An 18,195-nucleotide genomic window follows, 5' to 3' on the forward strand; every position below is an offset into this window, starting at 1 on the left:
TTGACCAAGAGGATATATATGTCAGAGGTGGAGTGAATGAGGAGAAGTGGGAGACCAAATTGGAGGTGGAAAGATGGAGTGAAAAAGATTTTGAGTGATCTGGGCCTGAACATGAAGGAGGGTGAAAGGCTTGCAAGAAATAGAGTGAATTGGAACGATGTGGTATACCGGGGTCGACATGCTGTCAATGGATTTGAACCAGGGCATGTGAAGCGTCTGGGGTAAACCATGGAAAGTTCTGTGGGGCCTGGATGTGGAAAGGGAGCTGTGGTTTCAGTGCATTATTACATGACAGCTAGAGATTGAGTGTGAACGAATGTGGCCTTCGTTGTCTTTTCCTAGCGCTACCTCACACACATGAGGGGGAGGGGGTTTTTATTTCACGTGTGGCGGGGTGGCGATGGGAATGAATAAAGGCAGACAGTATGAATTATGTACATGTGTATGTATGTATATGTCTGTGTGTGCATATATATATATATATATATATATATATATATATATATATATATATATATATATATATATATATATATATATATTTTTTTTTTTCTTTTTTTTTATACTTTGTCGCTGTCTCCCGCGTTTGCGAGGTAGCGCAAGGAAACAGACGAAAGAAATGGCCCAACCCCCCCCCATACACATGTATATACATACGTCCACACACGCAAATATACATACCTACACAGCTTTCCATGGTTTACCCCAGACGCTTCACATGTCTTGATTCAATCCACTGACAGCACGTCAACCCCGGTATACCACATTGCTCCAATTCACTCTATTCCTTGCCCTCCTTTCACCCTCCTGCAAGTTCAGGCCCCGATCACACAAAATCTTTTTCACTCAATCTTTCCACCTCCAATTTGGTCTCCCTCTTCTCCTCGTTCCCTCCACCTCCGACACATATATCCTCTTGGTCAACCTTTCCTCACTCATTCTCTCCATGTGCCCAAACCATTTCAAAACACCCTCTTCTGCTCTCTCAACCACGCTCTTTTTATTTCCACACATCTCTCTCACCCTTACGTTACTTACTCGATCAAACCACCTCACACCACACATTGTCCTCAGACATCTCATTTCCAGCACATCCATCCTCCTGCGCACAACTCTATCCATAGCCCACGCCTCGCAACCATACAACATTGTTGGAACCACTATTCCTTCAAACATACCCATTTTTGCTTTCCGAGATAATGTTCTCGACTTCCACACATTCTTCAAGGCTCCCAGAATTTTCGCCCCCTCGCCCACCCTATGGTCCACTTCTGCTTCCATGGTTCCATCCGCTGCCAGATCCACTCCCAGATATCTAAAACACTTCACTTCCTCCAGTTTTTCTCCATTCAAACTCACCTCCCAATTGACTTGACCCTCAACCCTACTGTACCTAATTACCTTGCTCTTATTCACATTTACTCTTAACTTTCTTCTTTCACACACTTTACCAAACTCAGTCACCAGCTTCTGCAGTTTCTCACATGAATCAGCCACCAGCGCTGTATCATCAGCGAACAACAACTGACTCACTTCCCAAGCTCTCTCATCCCCAACAGACTTCATACTTGCCCCTCTTTCCAAAACTCTTGCATTCACCTCCCTAACAACCCCATCCATAAACAAATTAAACAACCATGGAGACATCACACACCCCTGCCGCAAACCTACATTCACTGAGAACCAATCACTTTCCTCTCTTCCTACACGTACACATGCCTTACATCCTCGATAAAAACTTTTCACTGCTTCTAACAACTTGCCTCCCACACCATATATTCTTAATACCTTCCACAGAGCATCTCTATCAACTCTATCATATGCCTTCTCCAGATCCATAAATGCTACATACAAATCCATTTGCTTTTCTAAGTATTTCTCACATACATTCTTCAAAGCAAACACCTGATCCACACATCCTCTACCACTTCTGAAACCAGGAGGATGGATGGAAACGCAGGAGGATGGATGTGCTGGAAATGAGATGTTTGAGGACAATGTGTGGTGTGAGGTGGTTTGATCGAGTAAGTAACGTAAGGATAAGAGAGATGTGTGGAAATAAAAAGAGCGTGGTTGAGAGAGCAGAAGAGGGTGTTTTGAAATGGTTTGGGCACATGGAGAGAATGAGTGAGGAAAGACTGACCAAGAGGATATATGTGTCGGAGGTGGAGGGAACAAGGAGAAGTGGGAGACCAAACTGGAGGTGGAAAGATGGAGTGAAAAAGATTTTGTGTGATCGGGGCCTGAACATGCAGGAGGGTGAAAGGCGGGCAAGGAATAGAGTGAATTGGATCGATGTGGTATACCGGGGTTGACGTGCTGTCAGTGGATTGAATCAGGGCATGTGAAGCGTCTGGGGTAAACCATGGAAAGCTGTGTAGGTATGTATATTTGCGTGTGTGGATGTATGTATATACATGTGTATGGGGGTGGGTTTTGCCATTTCTTTCGTCTGTTTCCTTGCGCTACCTTGCAAACGCGGGAGACAGCGGGAGAAAGAATACTTCCCACGTATTCCCTGCGTGTCGTAGAAGGCGACTAAAAGGGGAGGGAGCGGGTGGCTGGAAATCCTCCCCTCTCGCTTTTTTTCTTTTTTTTTTTCCAAAAGAGGGAACAGAGAAAGGGGCCAGGTGAGGATATTCCCTCAAAGGCCCAGTCCTCTGTTCTCAACGCTACCTCGCAAATGCGGGAAATGGTGAATAGTGTGAAAGAAAGAAATATATATATATATATATATATATATATATATATATATATATATATATATATATATATATATATATGTTGAGATGTATAGGTATGTATATATGCATGTGTGGATGTGTATGTATATACATGTGTATGTGGGTGGGTTGGGCCATTCTTTCGTCCATTTCCTTGCGCTACCTCACTAACGCGGGAGACAGCAACAAAGCAAAGTAAATAAATAAATAATAAAATAATGTGTTTACAGGTATTCTTATCTTGTGCATCATGGGAAGCAACCTCTAGCAGAGGTGTGATTTGCTGACGTAAAATTTAAATACTGTACACAGGAAATACACATCCCTGAAATCATATATACAGTACATTAAAATGACTTGCTCTGTTTCATTTTCAATGTATTACATAAAATTTTGTACTCCTTGATATTACTGTCATTTTCTACAAATGTAATCTCATAGCTCAAGTTATAACTTTCTGAAGGAATCATACAGGATAAATTGGTTCAGATCTTTCTCTGCATATTTCACACTCCCTTTAGCTTGGTAAACTGACATTACCCTCTCCTTGATCTTCAAGCATTCTATTCAGTTCCTGAACCACAACTTGCCCAGAACTCATTTGTCCTGTAGCTTGTTGTGTATCATTCATATCATCCTTACCCCATTCCTGTATGATTACTTCTCTTGAAACTCCCTGCTCTGTCAACTCTACGCTTCTAAACCTCACTAGATCAACATGTTTCCCGACAACTCTATTATCAGATATTCAGTCTTATATGACAAGGGTCCAATTACCTTCACTACAACTCCTGGTAACCACTAAGCTCCACTACCACAATAAGTCTCCATAAAGACTTCATCATTTACCCTAAATTCCCTCACAGGTTAGCTCTTGTCATATTTCTTTTAATCTTCTTGTTCCTTTTTTTGCCCCTTTTTGTATGTTTGGTCTCAGTGTGTAAAAAGGTTCCCATAGATTTTTTCCCTTGGTTAGTCTGATGGGTACTAGCAGTTACAGGACTGTGGTGAACATCTGTGTCTGAGTAAGAACCTTGAGAACCTTGTTTTGATGTCTCCTTTTTTCATTTTCTTTAGCTCATTTATAAATATCTAAACAGCTCTTTCAGACATTCCATTACAGCTTGGGTGAAAAGGAGCACAAGTAACATGGTCAATCCCATTTTTTCTGCATTAATTGGCCAAATTCATAACTGGTAAACTGGCTTCCATCATCATTAACTTATATCAAGGGCAGCTCATGAGTGGTAAAAATATCCCTTAATGGTTGCAAATGCTGATGTACTATTCATGATTCTTATCACAAACCATTTCTAATGGGGACCTATGTGAATTTCTACATGTGCTCTCTCCCATGGCTTATTGGGGTAGGGCCACACATAAAGGGGTGCAACAAAGGGTTTATTTTTCTTGACCTGACGAACCTTACAAGTTCCTACCATTTGTTCAATATCCCTATCTGAATTAGACTACCAAACATATGATCTAGCACTCCCTTTCATTAATGAGATGCCTAGAGGAGCCTCAAGCAGTTCTCTAGATACACTTTGCTCTCCTACCAGAGGAACACTAGCCCATTTCCACATTATGCAACTTTCATATGAACTAAGTTCATCTCTATGTACATAAAATTACTTAAACTCTGGGGCCTGACCAACCATTCTTGATAAATGGCAAAACTTCAGCATATACTAGGTCATGCAGTTCACCTCCTGCAACTGGTGAATCTTCAATGTGCTCTGACAATAATATGGTATTTGTGAGGAGTGATACTGATGCTGGTTTCTCTGCAAATGGCAACCAACTCAATAGGTCGGCATTTGCACTGTCACGACCCTTTCCTAATTCAAATTGGTAATCATAAGCAGGAAGTGAGATCCTAACATTGTATTCTTGCACTAGTCATACAGAGTAATCCCTTGTGTTCATGTAAAAGTGGCACTCAAGGCTTGTGGTCTGTGACTAATGTGAATGATCTTCCAAACACAATGAAAATAGCACACTCAAATACCATTGTCAAACTCTCCATGTCAATTTGTGCATAATTTTTCACAGCATCATTCAGTGCATGTGAAGCAAAAGCTCTAGGGTGTTCTGATCCATCTTCATATTGGTGTACTAGATCTCCTCTAAAGCATATGTTGATGCATCACATGACAAAACAAGAGGCCTATCTGGATTATAGTGTACCAAAACCTCGCTCGACAATAACATTGCACCCCCTTCCTTGACAACATAGACAATGGCACAGGCAATAAAGATAAGTTTCTGAGGAATTTACCAAAAAAATTCATACCTCCAAAGAATGATTGCAATGTTTGTACATCTACTGTCCTGGGGGATCCACAACTGTTTTCACTTTACTTTCCAATATGTGACTGCCCTGTGCACAATTATGAGTCCCAAATAACCAACACTGCTTTGGAAATCACACAATTGTCAAAAAGCAGCTTCAAGCCACTTTCATCTAATCTCTCTACCACCCTGATCAAGTTTACTGTGTTCTGGTTCAGTGCTTTTAGTGATCAAATATCATCACTGTGTGGAATCTCTCTCAATAAAATGTACATTTCTCTGAAAAATCCCAGGTGTACTCTTGATCCCATAGGATAATCTGTCATATCTGAGTAATGCTTCATCCAATAACATTTCTTGATAAGCACTACTCAAGTCCAACTTTGATACTGACTTAAATCTTATCAAACCAGCCAATAAGTCATTTTTAGAACTAGGAAAGTGTCCTTCTCAGCCATCAAGTTTACCATCACTTTAAAGTCTCCACAAAATTCTAGCTTGCGAGGATGACTTGGACACAAACACTATGGGATTGGCCCATTCTGGACTTTCCACCAGCATGAGTGTCCCATTTGCTACTAGTCTACCCCCTTACATGTCTGCGGCCTCTCTCACAGAAAAAGGCAATGGACGAGCTTTCAAAAATTTTGGCTTTACACGAGCATCAACATAAATTTTGGCCTTATTTCTAATGTCCATGCCCAAACCTTCCTCAAATACACCAATATACATCATTTTTAGCTCCTTTACAAATTGTTCATTGCTAGCCAACTGTTCCTGTAAATTAAAAACTGAATTCTTCCAATAAATCTTAACTGTTTGTAACCAGTTCCTACCTAACAGATTTTGTATATCAGCTTCTACTACTAATACCGGCAACTCATTTACTTAACTATTTTGTGTGACATAAGCTTTCATAACAATTTTAGCTCAATCTTTTTCCTGTCTATGACTTCAATATCACATCATCTTACGTTAGTTTCTCTTGTAATATGGGTACCTGTCGCAAACTCTCATAAACATGTTCATGAACTACAGTAGAATTTGCACCAATGTCTATCTCTAAATCTACATCTTGCTCTTCAATATTTAGTACAACCCTTCTCAGCTGTACCTCATTAGACTCCACCACTATAATGTATTGAACTGAGTTCAAAATAGTGCTCTTTACCTTTTTCAACTCCATTATCATATTACATTCCTTTTTCCTGGTTTCCTGCATTCTTCCTCCTGTTGGAGGTCTTCTTCCTCCTTTTGGAGGTCTTCTTCTTCCACTGGGTAGTCCTCCTCCTCCTCCTCCTCCTCCTGTTGGCACCGTTCTTCTTCCTCTTCGTGAAAGCGCCCTCTTGGATGTGCCGTTTGGAGAAGTCTTGAAACAGCTATTAGGGTATGCCCATCTATCCTTTCTTCTCTCGCTCCAGTCCTGTCACTGAGGCTGCTGACATAGGAGAAATGGAAGGCTTGTTGGCTGTTGTAGCACCTCTTGTCTCTGGCCCAACAGCTGTCTGGATGATGGATGACCTTCTGCATAACTCCAATTGGTTGTGCCTTGCGTCACTGCCTGCAGGGATGATGGCTATTTCATGTCCGTTGCGTCCTTCTGTGTTCATCCCCCAACTGCCACTGGCAAATTGTAGATTTTCTTGCACAACAGAATCTCACCAGGCTTAACAGAATCTCACCAGGCTTGGGCTCCAGTGCCACTAGTTTTGCTTGAATCTGCTCAGCGGTGACACCTACAAACTAACTGGTCGCCCAACATTTGATCTTGCTGGTCTGTCATCAAAGATCAGAAATTGCAGTGCTCCATTAGTTCTCTCATGGCACTCATTTAGAGAACAAATCTCTCTGTCTCTCTCCTGGTCGCTGGATTCTTTTATGGAATTTAGATCTTGCAGCTGTGTCTGGTAACTCTAGCTCAGGGTGTTTAGTTAACACATCACAGAGTTCTTCAAAAGTCAATTCTCCAGGCCTGAACTGTTCAGACTTGCCCAGATTTCTCAGCAACTTGGGTCCTACAACTGCTATCAACACATTTTTCTTATTGGCTCTAATCATCTTATATCATTCACCAAGAAAAAAAAAAATGTTGCAGACGCTCCTTGTACTCAGTTCAGGAGTCACTGTTTAGATGAAATTCACTTATTTGGCCAATAAGAGATATTGTTAGTCTCTAGTTTGCCGACAGTTGAAATCACACAACGCCCAATTACCTCCCAGGTTTGGCTACCTTCCAAAGCTTGTCCATACTTATTTCACACACTTCTATCCTCGTCGCCACTTTATGTAATGTTCAGCATGGTATAATGGCCTGAGTGGTTCCAATCAAACGTGTAATAGTCCCAAAACAATTTGATTTACTCTAAAATTCTGAAGATATCTTCAGCAGTCGGATTTCATCCCCAGATATTAATAGAGTCAGAATTTATCATACTGGTATCTTTAATACTGCAAAGTAATAGTAATAATAATGGCACACACACACACACACACACACACATATATATATATATATATATATATATATATATATATATATATATATACAGTTGGTCCTTAACCACGCTGGCCAGGACGGAAGTACCTGTGCCAAGTTGGTTATTATATAATAAAAATACATGACATAAAATCTACAATACTGCATTACTTTTATCAGATTATCCTTCGGTTATTCATCATCTTATAAGACTGTATCAATGACTGTATCACCGAAAAACTATGGAACAATACCCTATGACACCACATCATCTTTCCCCATCTGCTGACCTGCGAGGGAGAGGACCTGGATGTTCCTCATGGAGCAGAGGTGCTGCACTCCGAAGTCCCGCACCTGCGAACACCAGCGGAGGAAGAGCGCCGAGAGGGACAGCATGGTGGAGATGTAGCCCACGCCAATGTCTGTGATATGCACACATCTGTGGGGGGAGTAAAGATACCCTTGGGGGATAACAGATCCCGGGACATATCCTGTTAATAGGCACATATCTGTGGGGGTAGTAAAGATACCCTTGGGTGATAACAGATCCCGGGACATATCCTGTTAATAGGCACATATCTGTGGGGAGTAAAGATACCCTTGGGGGATAACAGATCCCGGGACATATCCTGTTAATAGGCACATATCTGTGGGGAGTAAAGATACCCTTGGGGGATAACAGATCCCGGGACATATCCTGTTAATAGGCACATATCTGTGGGGAGTAAAGATACCCTTGGGGGATAACAGATCCCGGGACATATCCTGTTAATAGGCACATATCTGTGGGGAGTAAAGATACCCTTGGGGGATAACAGATCCCGGGATATATCCTGTTATAGGCACACATCTGTGGGGGGTGTAAAGATACCATTGGGGGATGACAGAACCCGGGATATATCCTGTTATAGGCACACATCTGTGGGGGGAGTAAAGATACCATTGGGGGATAACAGATCTCGGGACATATCCTGTTAATAGGCACATATCTGTGGGGGGTGTAAAGATACCATTGGGGGATAACAGATCCCGGGGACTTATCCTGTGATAGACACACATCTGTGGGGAAGTAAAGATACCATTGGGGGATAACAAAACCCTGGATATATCCTGTGATAGACACACATCTGTGGGGAGTAAAGATACCATTGGGGATAACAGATCCCGGGACATATCCTGTTAATAGAATATATGCCAGAGTCTCCTGCTTATAGAATGGGTGATTACACACACACAAAATGTAATAACGCACCATGCAACATTCCTTGTTAATTCATTGTGTTATATAATCTCTTTTTTTTTTCAGAACAGACCTAAATTTAGTTTTAGGAAAATACAGAGTTTACTTTGGTCATATACATGAGCTGACCTAACTTTCTGCAACATTCCTTATAAATTCATTGTGTTATATAATCTCTTTTTTTTTTCTGAACAGACCTAAATTTAGTATTAGGAAAATACAGAGCTTACTCTGTCAGGTCATATACAGGAGCTGACCTAACCTTCACACCTTATATGAGCGACCAGGACCAATTAATGACCTAAGAGTCCAATATCACCTGTTCAATCAAGAGAAATAAACCCTGACAAGCTACTTCCTCCCTATAATTAGGAACAACTCCAAAGTAAAACTAATTACATTGTTAAAAAAGTACACCAGGGATTTGGATATTTTTACGGAAAAGAGAACAGGATTTTGATCCCTTACACATCTTCACTCTCGCCATATAACATTGAACAGTGTAATGTAGCAGACCTAGATTACTTGGAGGAACTGATAATGTTGTGTTTGGTTTCCAAAGATTCACTGGCATTTATATATACATATACATATTTTGTTTTGGCCATGCACTGTCACTATGTATGTATATACCTGGCTCAGGCTAGGGTATATATACATATGGATTTAATGGGATCTCTCTATCTCTATCTATCTATCTATCTATCTATCTATCTATCTATATATATATATATATATATATATATATATATATATATATATATATATACAGACTTTGTTTCACTCCTATCCCAAAACAGGAGCTACAGTATGATCAGTCTAATATATATGCAACTGTAAACATACACGAACATTAATGTATTATCTTATATGATAATTCTGTAATAATAAATAATTACCTGATAACCGTATCTTTGGATTCCATGTCACTTAAACCTGCAGTTAATAATGCTGAAGTTTTTCAAAAGGCAAAAATAATCCTTCAGCAGCTTAAACTTTCGTAACAAACAATATTACAGTTACAACTACATTACAACTCAAAGCTTATATTCTTTTCAGCATGTTTCATACTTTTCATATTAGTTTTTTTCGTTTTTTTTTTCAGTCATCAACATTCCAATGAAGGCATTTTTCCTGAACTTCCTCATCTCTTTTACAGTTTGTAGGAAAGCTAGGCTTTTTCTTTAATCTATCAACAGTTTAAATACTCGTTCATTATTCATTAATTTTCTCATAAAGCTTTTCATTTTCAGTACTCTTCTGTTTACTGTGTACTTCCCATTCTAATACCATACATCATTCCAGATTCCCCTCACCTTCCTCCCATTTATATAAGATTATTGTAGATTTTAAACCTAACTTTGTCATTTCCCTTACCCCCCTCTCTCTCTCTCTCTCTCTCTCTCTCTCTTGACCAAAGAACCTCATCTTCCAATCACCACCACTCAATTTCTCTCCTCTTCTTCTTTGTCTCCTACTCTACTTCTTTCTTTTCTTCCTTATTATTTGTTCGTCATTCGTGTCCTCTTCAGTTTCCCAATTTTCTTTTGTGCCCCCACCCCCTACCCTTGTGATTATAACCAAACTTTCCCCCCCTCTCTCTCTCTTTCCCATCTTTATTCTCCATCTACCTGTTTTTTCTGTTCCATTCCTACCTGTTTCTCACCCTTCCCTCTCCCTAACCTTCATTCCCCACTCATTCCTGGTCGCTTCTCTTCCCATCTCCCTTATCCCTAATTCTTCTTCCTTCCCCACGTACACCCACCATCTTCTGCTCCCTTTTCCCTACTCAGGCATTATTACTTCCTTTCCATCTTCTACATTCTGGACCCCATCTCATTCTTTCCTTTCCTCCTCTTCTCCTTCTCCACCTCGTCCACCTTCGTCCTTCGAAACCCTGCCACCAACTCCTCCATCCCAAGCTGTCAAACTTCAGTCTTTTACAAGCAGGTTGACGTTGTATGCAGTGTCCTACGGGCCTCACTCACTATACCACCCTCTCCCTTCCCCGTGTAACTGTCATGCACGAATTCACTAAGCTCATTGAAGGCAATGGCTTCTCGAGCCCCGCCATCGCTCCTACCATCTCGTCCCTGACTGCTACATCCCTCCAGGTCAAATTTACGTTTTGACAGATTCAAATCTTTATGTCAAAAGTTTACTTATTCTCAGGATGGCTGAGGTCTGACCAGCCAACCCTCACTCATCCCCTCATTCTAACACCCCTTGGTATTAACTCAATTGTCATGTGGGAGTTACCCTCTCACCATCCCTTACGTACCTCTCCGTCGTGAGTTCCTTCGACCGACTGATATCGTAGTATGACAGCTTGCTCCTCTCTCTTGCCTACATCTCCCTCACTCCTCACTTTCCCCGCCCCCCTCTGTCCAGCCTGTCTAGCCTGATCACACAAGTTTAATCAACCCATCATGTCGTCTGAAACACACCCCTCCACACCCTCCCCTCCGCCAGCCCACCACCCCAGGCCAACCTGTCTAGCGTGAGTTCCTCCAACTGGTTGAGGTCGCAGGCGATGTACTCGAGGGCTGCGTCCGTGATGCGAGGGCACCAGGAGAGGTCGAGCGAGCGGAGGCGTCGTAGGTTCTCGGCGATGAGCTCGACGCCGTCGTCTGTGATCTTGCTGCACCCGCTGAGGCTCAGCACCGTCAGGTTGGGCAAGGAGTGCACTGTAGTGGGGAGGGAAAGAGAAAGACTACGTCAGGTCCAACAAATAACTGCGAAATGGCCAAGTGTTAGGCCTACACCCTCTAAACAATAATGAATAATAATGATAAATCAACTTTGATTAAATCAAGTACAACCATGGAATGAAATAAATATTTAGCGAGTATTCTGGTGGGATCTATCGGATCTATTGAAGGAGGGTACGAAAACACCTTACACAACAGCAATGATTTACGGGCAGGATATACTGAGGGAGATAACAAAGGGCAATAAGATAATGGAGGTGCAGGATTATGGGGGTACAGGAGAGGTCAGTTGTGGTAGGTTGTGTAATATGAGGCAGGCTTGGCAAAGGGTCGTGTGATGATGGTAGGAGGCGCTAGATGAACCAGGACCCACGCGTGAGAGAAGGGCTAGGCTGCCGGGTTGGACGTAGAGCTCCTGTAGGAGGAGGTGTGGGGTGCACAGCAGAAATCATAATGTTATACACAGCTCTACACTGTCTTGACACAATTATATGGAAGTTACATAGCGGCTTCTGATCACACGCGATATATTCATAAAAGGTGTGATGGGTTGTTCTTGTGCTCAATATGGGTTCGATGTAACTACGTGTATGTGATATATATATATATATATATATATATATATATATATATATATATATATATATATATATATTATCCCTGGGGATAGGGGAGAAAGAATACTTCCCACGTATTCCCTGCGTGTCGTAGAAGGCGACTAAAAGGGGAGGGAGCGGGTGGCTGGAAATCCTCCCATCTCGTTTTTTCTATAATTTTCCAAAAGAAAGAACAGAGAAGGGGACCAGGTGAGGATATTCCCTCAAAGGCCCAGTCCTCTGTTCTTAACGCTACCTCGCTAATGCGGGAAATGGCGAATAGTATGAAAGAAAAAGATATATATATATATATATATATATATATATATATATATATATATATATATATATATATATATATATATATATATGGATGGGGTTGTTAGGGATATATATATATATATATATATATATATATATATATATATATATATATATATATATATATATATATATATATATATATATATATATCCAGACAATGTAGTCTGAAATATATCAAAAAGATTACAAGCAAGAATCTTTTAATCAATAGTTTCTCCAACAATTACTGTCTGATAGATCCACTAATTACCTTATCTTTCGCAAACTGATAGTTTATCTCATAACAAGGGAACGTATATAAAAAAAAAACACACCTAACCACCACTGACACGGCCAGGAACCAATGCCTTAAGGCAAGAAATGAGAGACAAGAGAAATATGGACGGAATATTACTAAAAATTAGTTCTCATCAATGAAAAAAAAAAAAAATTGAGGATTACAAGCCATTTCATTATGTGGTCAACGTCAAAATGCCTTCAAGTACACAGACGGCGAGGGGTTTGAAGGACATGGTAACTCCAAGATGGAACAAAGCTTCACCAGTTCGGCCACAACGCTGCAGGAGATAAAAGACGAGAGCCACTGAAGAAAGTCCAACCACAGTGGTTCCCAAAGTGGTCATCAGAAAGCCCCCAGGGGTCGACGGAACTGTGCAGGGGGTCGATACATGTCGACAGGGAGGAGGGAAGGGATGGGAAGGGGAAGGGAGGGGTCGATAAAAGTCTAAGGGGTCACAAAACGTTAACTTTAAAAAAAAAGGTTTGAATACTTTATCGTCTATAAGATGAGAGGGGAGAGGTAGAGCAAGTCGCTGTTCTACAGGGAATAAGATGGAAAATTATGACCCAATGATTATATATCATTTGGTCCATCCATCTCATCATGGATGAAGGAGACATTTTCAAATAGAAGGTACTTTCCAGCAGCTACTTATGTTCCACATATGTTCAGTTTTTGCTGATCTAGAGAGAGAGAGAGAGAGAGAGAGAGAGAGAGAGAGAGAGAGAGAGAGAGAGAGAGAGAGAGAGAGACTAGGGGATGGCGGGGGTTCAATGAAGGCTCAGTAAGTCTGTGATCGGGTCGACAGATTCAAAAGCCTCGAGAACCCCTTAACGGAACACTAGGATCACAACAGTACTCGAAAGGAGTCTATAAATTACGAAGTAAACACTTAATCCTCCTCACACTGGGGAAGAGAAGGTTTAAGGGAATATATATATATATATATATATATATATATATATATATATATATATATATATATATATATATATTCTTTCTTTCACACTATTCGCCATTTCCCGCATCAGCGAGGTAGCGCTAAGAACAGAGGACCGGGCCTTTGAGGGAATTTCCTCACCTGGCCCCCTTCTCTGTTCCTTCTTTTGGAAAAAAAAAAAAAAAAAAACGAGAGAGGAGGATTTCCAGCCCCCCGCTCCCTTCCCTTTTAGTCGCCTTCTACGACACGCAGGGAATACGTGGGAAGTATTCTTTCTCCCCTATCCCCAGGGATAATATATATATATATATATATATATATATATATATATATATATATATATATATATATATATATATATATATATATATATATATGAGAGAATGACCTCAATTGCAAGAAGGAATAAGAGGGTTCTTGGCAGGGTAACGAGGCACTTTAAAGAACACATATCAAAGATGAAACACTCACAGAAAATCACATATTACGTAAATACAAACATTAAGAGATTGGGACCGTACGTACACAAATACATGCAGACCTCCTGATGCACTCAGGTCACAGACCAACATCATAACTATGAATTCGAATCCCTCTAAGCACACCATATGTGGGTTTAAGTGATTACGTAATATCTTAATGGTACCCCCCTAAGTCGTTGCTTCATAGAAAACGTTCATATTTTCTTCATTTTCTTTCCCGTTTTGGTTGTGTAGGGGCCACTCTCTTGTAGCGAGGGGGAGTGAGGAACAATTCATTTGAACACAGTGAGGGGGAATAAAGGGGAAGACGTGTGAGGGGTTAGGGAGGAAATGTCAAGGCCGGAGGAAGTGCCTCACAATGCATGAGGACATGAGGCGTCTCACGACGGTAGGAGAAGGGAGGAGGAGTGTGAGGGATGGATGACAGGGAGACGAGGAGAGAATGTATATTGAAGGGCTGGGAAGAGAGAGAGAGAGAGAGAGAGAGAGAGAGAGAGAGAGAGAGAGAGAGAGAGAGAGAGAGAGAGAGAGAGAGAGAGAGAGAGAGAGAGAGAGAGAGAGAGAGAGAGAGAGAAGAGCAAACTGGTCAGCGCGTAATGACAACCATAACCTCACAACCACAGAGCCACACACATCCACGCCTCCGTCACCAGCGTTGCTCCTCGTACAAGTCGTCCTCCTTCTTGTCTGTGTGGCGCCCCTCCCTTCCTCTCCTCACCCACCGCCACACCCCCAGGTATACACACCCTCCCACTCACCTCCGTCATCAAAGTGATCTCCACATCTTCACCAGTTCTCGCTTCACTTTACGTTCGTTTCTTGTCTTTATCTCCTCTCCCTTTTCCTCTACTTCCTCTCCCCTGTCTCCAGCTCACTGACCCGTTCGTACGCAAAGCTGTTGACGCATCTTAAACTGTGTGCTACTGCACCCCCTAAAACTGCGTGCGTACGAACGCAGCATTAAGGATACGCACGTAACCAACGCCACAGGAATTTTATAACACAGTAAAAATGAAACGTAGGTTGGGTGTGTGTGTGTGTGTGTGTGTGTGTGTGTGTGTGTGTGTGTGTGTGTGTGTGTGTGTGTGTGTGTGTGCCTGGCGGGTGTCACATGAAATCCACCCGTTGGTCCATGAGAGAGGGTTTCTCTATCCACATCTATCCAATGTCGCTCCAGCAGAGAGAACCCATCTGTGTCCAAACAACTTTTTCCTGTATTTCACTTGAATATGAATGTATTAAACTTATAATAAATCTGAATTAACAAGTATGGAATATATCTGAATTTACTGTTTAGAGCAGTTTGGAATTTTCGAAGTTTAAAATAAATCTTGAATTTATTGTTTAATATAATCTTGAATTTATTGTTTAATATAATCATTTCGAGTTCTGCCCCGTAAGTGTATACACTATGGGTATTCTATTGATGATCCCTCTTTATTTAGCCCTCTTTTCCTACTGTAAACTTAGTTCACATCCCTCATTACAATCTGATTATACGGAATTTCAAAGGTTTTCTTCTTTTTTTTACCCCGTTCGCGTTTCCCACCTTCGCGAGACAGCGCCGGGAACAAAAGGACTATAAACCATGATCGACCCAAAATCCTGTCATGCCTTCCTCCTGTTCCTACTTTTAGAAAATGATAATATACTACAGGAGGATCTCCCAGCCTCAGCGCTCACGCCCCCCTCTTGATCTAGCCTTGTGCCACACGCAGGAGGAGGTACGTGGGCAGGGGCCTATCCTCGCCCACACCTTCCTATCCTCTGGGATAGAGGAATCCACCTCATATAAAGTTAATACGACCATGAGGGAGGGACCGAGGTCTTGCATGTCACACGGAAGCACATCTCACAAATAGCTCCTCCTCCTGAGGGCTTTCGTATACTGCAGTGTGAGTACCTGGATCTAGACAGATGCCGTATGAGGGCTTCCGTATACTGCAGTGTGAGTACCTGGATCTAGATAGATGCCGTATGAGGGCTTTCGTATACTGCAGTGTGAGTACCTGGATCTAGATAGATGCCGTATGAGGGCTTCCGTATACTGCAGTGTGAGTACCTGGATCTAGATAGATGCCGTATGAGGGCTTCCGTATACTGCAGTGTGAGTACCTGGATCTAGACAGATGCCGTATGAGGGCTTCCGTATACTGCAGTGTGAGTACCTGGATCTAGACAGATGCCGTATGATGGCTTCCGTATACTGCAGTGTGAGTACCAGGGTACTAGATAGATGCCGTGTACACGGGAGTGTTAGTGGACGGACAGTGTATACCTACACTGATCTTGCCTTCACACTGGACCCCGGCACACCTCATACGCTCCTGAGGAGGGTGGTGGCGTGGGGCGTGTGGGGGAGGGAGGGTTACACCACAGCCAGGGGAGGGAAGGGAGGGAGGGAAGGGAGGGAGGGAAGGGAGGGAGGGGTGTCTGGAGGGAGCAGGATAGGGGGGGGGGGGCTGGTGGAGGAGCCGGCATCACGACCTAATGATCCATACTCCCACGACCTCCAGCCCTCCCTCACCACACACACACACACACACACACACACACACACACCTGCCATCCTTCACACACCACACACACCTGCCATTCTTCACACAACTACCTCCTGCATGTCTTCCAGTTCTCGCAAGCCTTTCACGTGGTCCACATTTTCCAGTCCCTGCACCTTCCAGCCACTGCACCTTCCAGTCCCTACACCTTCCAGGACCTGCACCTTCCAGGCCCTACACCTTCCAGCCACTGCAACTTCCAGGCCCTACACCTTCTAGCCACTGCACCTTCCAGCCCCTGAACCTTCCAGCCACTGCACCTTCCAGCCCCTGAACCTTCCAGCCACTGCACCTTCCAGCCCCTGAACCTTCCAGCCACTGCACCTTCCAGCCCCTGAACCTTCCAGCCACTGCACCTTCCAGGCCCTGCACCTTCCAGCCACTGCACCTTCCAGGCCCTACACCTTCCAGCCACTGCACCTTCCAGCCCCTGAACCTTCCAGCCACTGCACCTTCCAGCCCCTGAACCTTCCAGCCAAGGCACCTTCAGCCCCTGAACCTTCCTGCCAAGGCACCTTCCAGGCTCTACACCTTCCAGCCACTGCACCTTCCAGGCTCTACACCTTCCAGCCACTGCACCTTCCAGCCCCTGAACCTTCCAGCCACTGCACCTTCCAGCCCCTGAACCTTCCAGCCCCTGAACCTTCCAGCCACTGCACCTTCCAGGCCCTACACCTTCCAGCCACTGCACCTTCCAGGCCCTACACCTTCCAGCCACTGCACCTTCCAGGCCCTACACCTCCCATCCACTGCACCTTCCAGGCCCTACACCTTCCAGCCACTGCACCTTCCAGGCCCTACACCTTCCATCCACTGCACCTTCCAGGCCCTACACCTTCCAGCCACTGCACCTTCCAGCCCCTGAACCTTCCAGCCACTGCACCTTCCAGCCCCTGAACCTTCCAGCCACTGCACCTTCCAGCCCCTGAACCTTCCAGCCACTGCACCTTCCAGGCCCTGCACCTTCCAGCCACTGCACCTTCCAGGCCCTACACCTTCCAGCCACTGCACCTTCCAGGCCCTACAACTCTCAGCCACTGCACCTTCCAGGCCCTACACCTCCCATCCACTGCACCTTCCAGGCCCTACACCTTCCAGCCACTACACCTTCCAGGCCCTACACCTTCCAGCCACTGCACCTTCCAGGCCCTACACCTCCCATCCACTGCACCTTCCAGGCCCTACACCTTCCAGCCACTGCACCTTCCAGGCCCTACACCTTCCATCCACTGCACCTTCCAGGCCCTACACCTTCCAGCCACTGCACCTTCCAGCCCCTGAACCTTCCAGCCACTGCACCTTCCAGCCCCTGAACCTTCCAGCCACTGCACCTTCCAGCCCCTGAACCTTCCAGCCACTGCACCTTCCAGGCCCTGCACCTTCCAGCCACTGCACCTTCCAGGCCCTACACCTTCCAGCCACTGCACCTTCCAGGCCCTACAACTCTCAGCCACTGCACCTTCCAGGCCCTACACCTCGCATCCACTGCACCTTCCAGGCCCTACACCTTCCATCCACTGCACCTTCCAGCCCCTGAACCTTCCAGCCACTGCACTTTCCAGCCCCTGAA

General features: G+C 43.7%; 1 protein-coding gene across 1 annotated transcript in view; it reads right to left on the bottom strand.

Moving 5' to 3' along the window:
- The window catches only part of LOC139759991 (uncharacterized), a 575,904-nt gene that overhangs the window by 6,957 nt on the left and 550,752 nt on the right, over positions 1-18,195 (bottom strand). Inside the window, exons 2-3 of the mRNA XM_071682735.1 lie at positions 11,226-11,421; positions 7,785-7,933 (exon numbers count right to left, since the gene is read on the bottom strand). Of these exons, the coding sequence (XP_071538836.1) occupies positions 7,785-7,933; positions 11,226-11,421 (345 nt within the window). The remainder of the gene's footprint in view (positions 1-7,784; positions 7,934-11,225; positions 11,422-18,195) is intronic.

The sequence above is a fragment of the Panulirus ornatus genome, chromosome 34 (assembly GCF_036320965.1).
Source record: "Panulirus ornatus isolate Po-2019 chromosome 34, ASM3632096v1, whole genome shotgun sequence".
Classification (NCBI taxonomy): domain Eukaryota; kingdom Metazoa; phylum Arthropoda; class Malacostraca; order Decapoda; family Palinuridae; genus Panulirus; species Panulirus ornatus.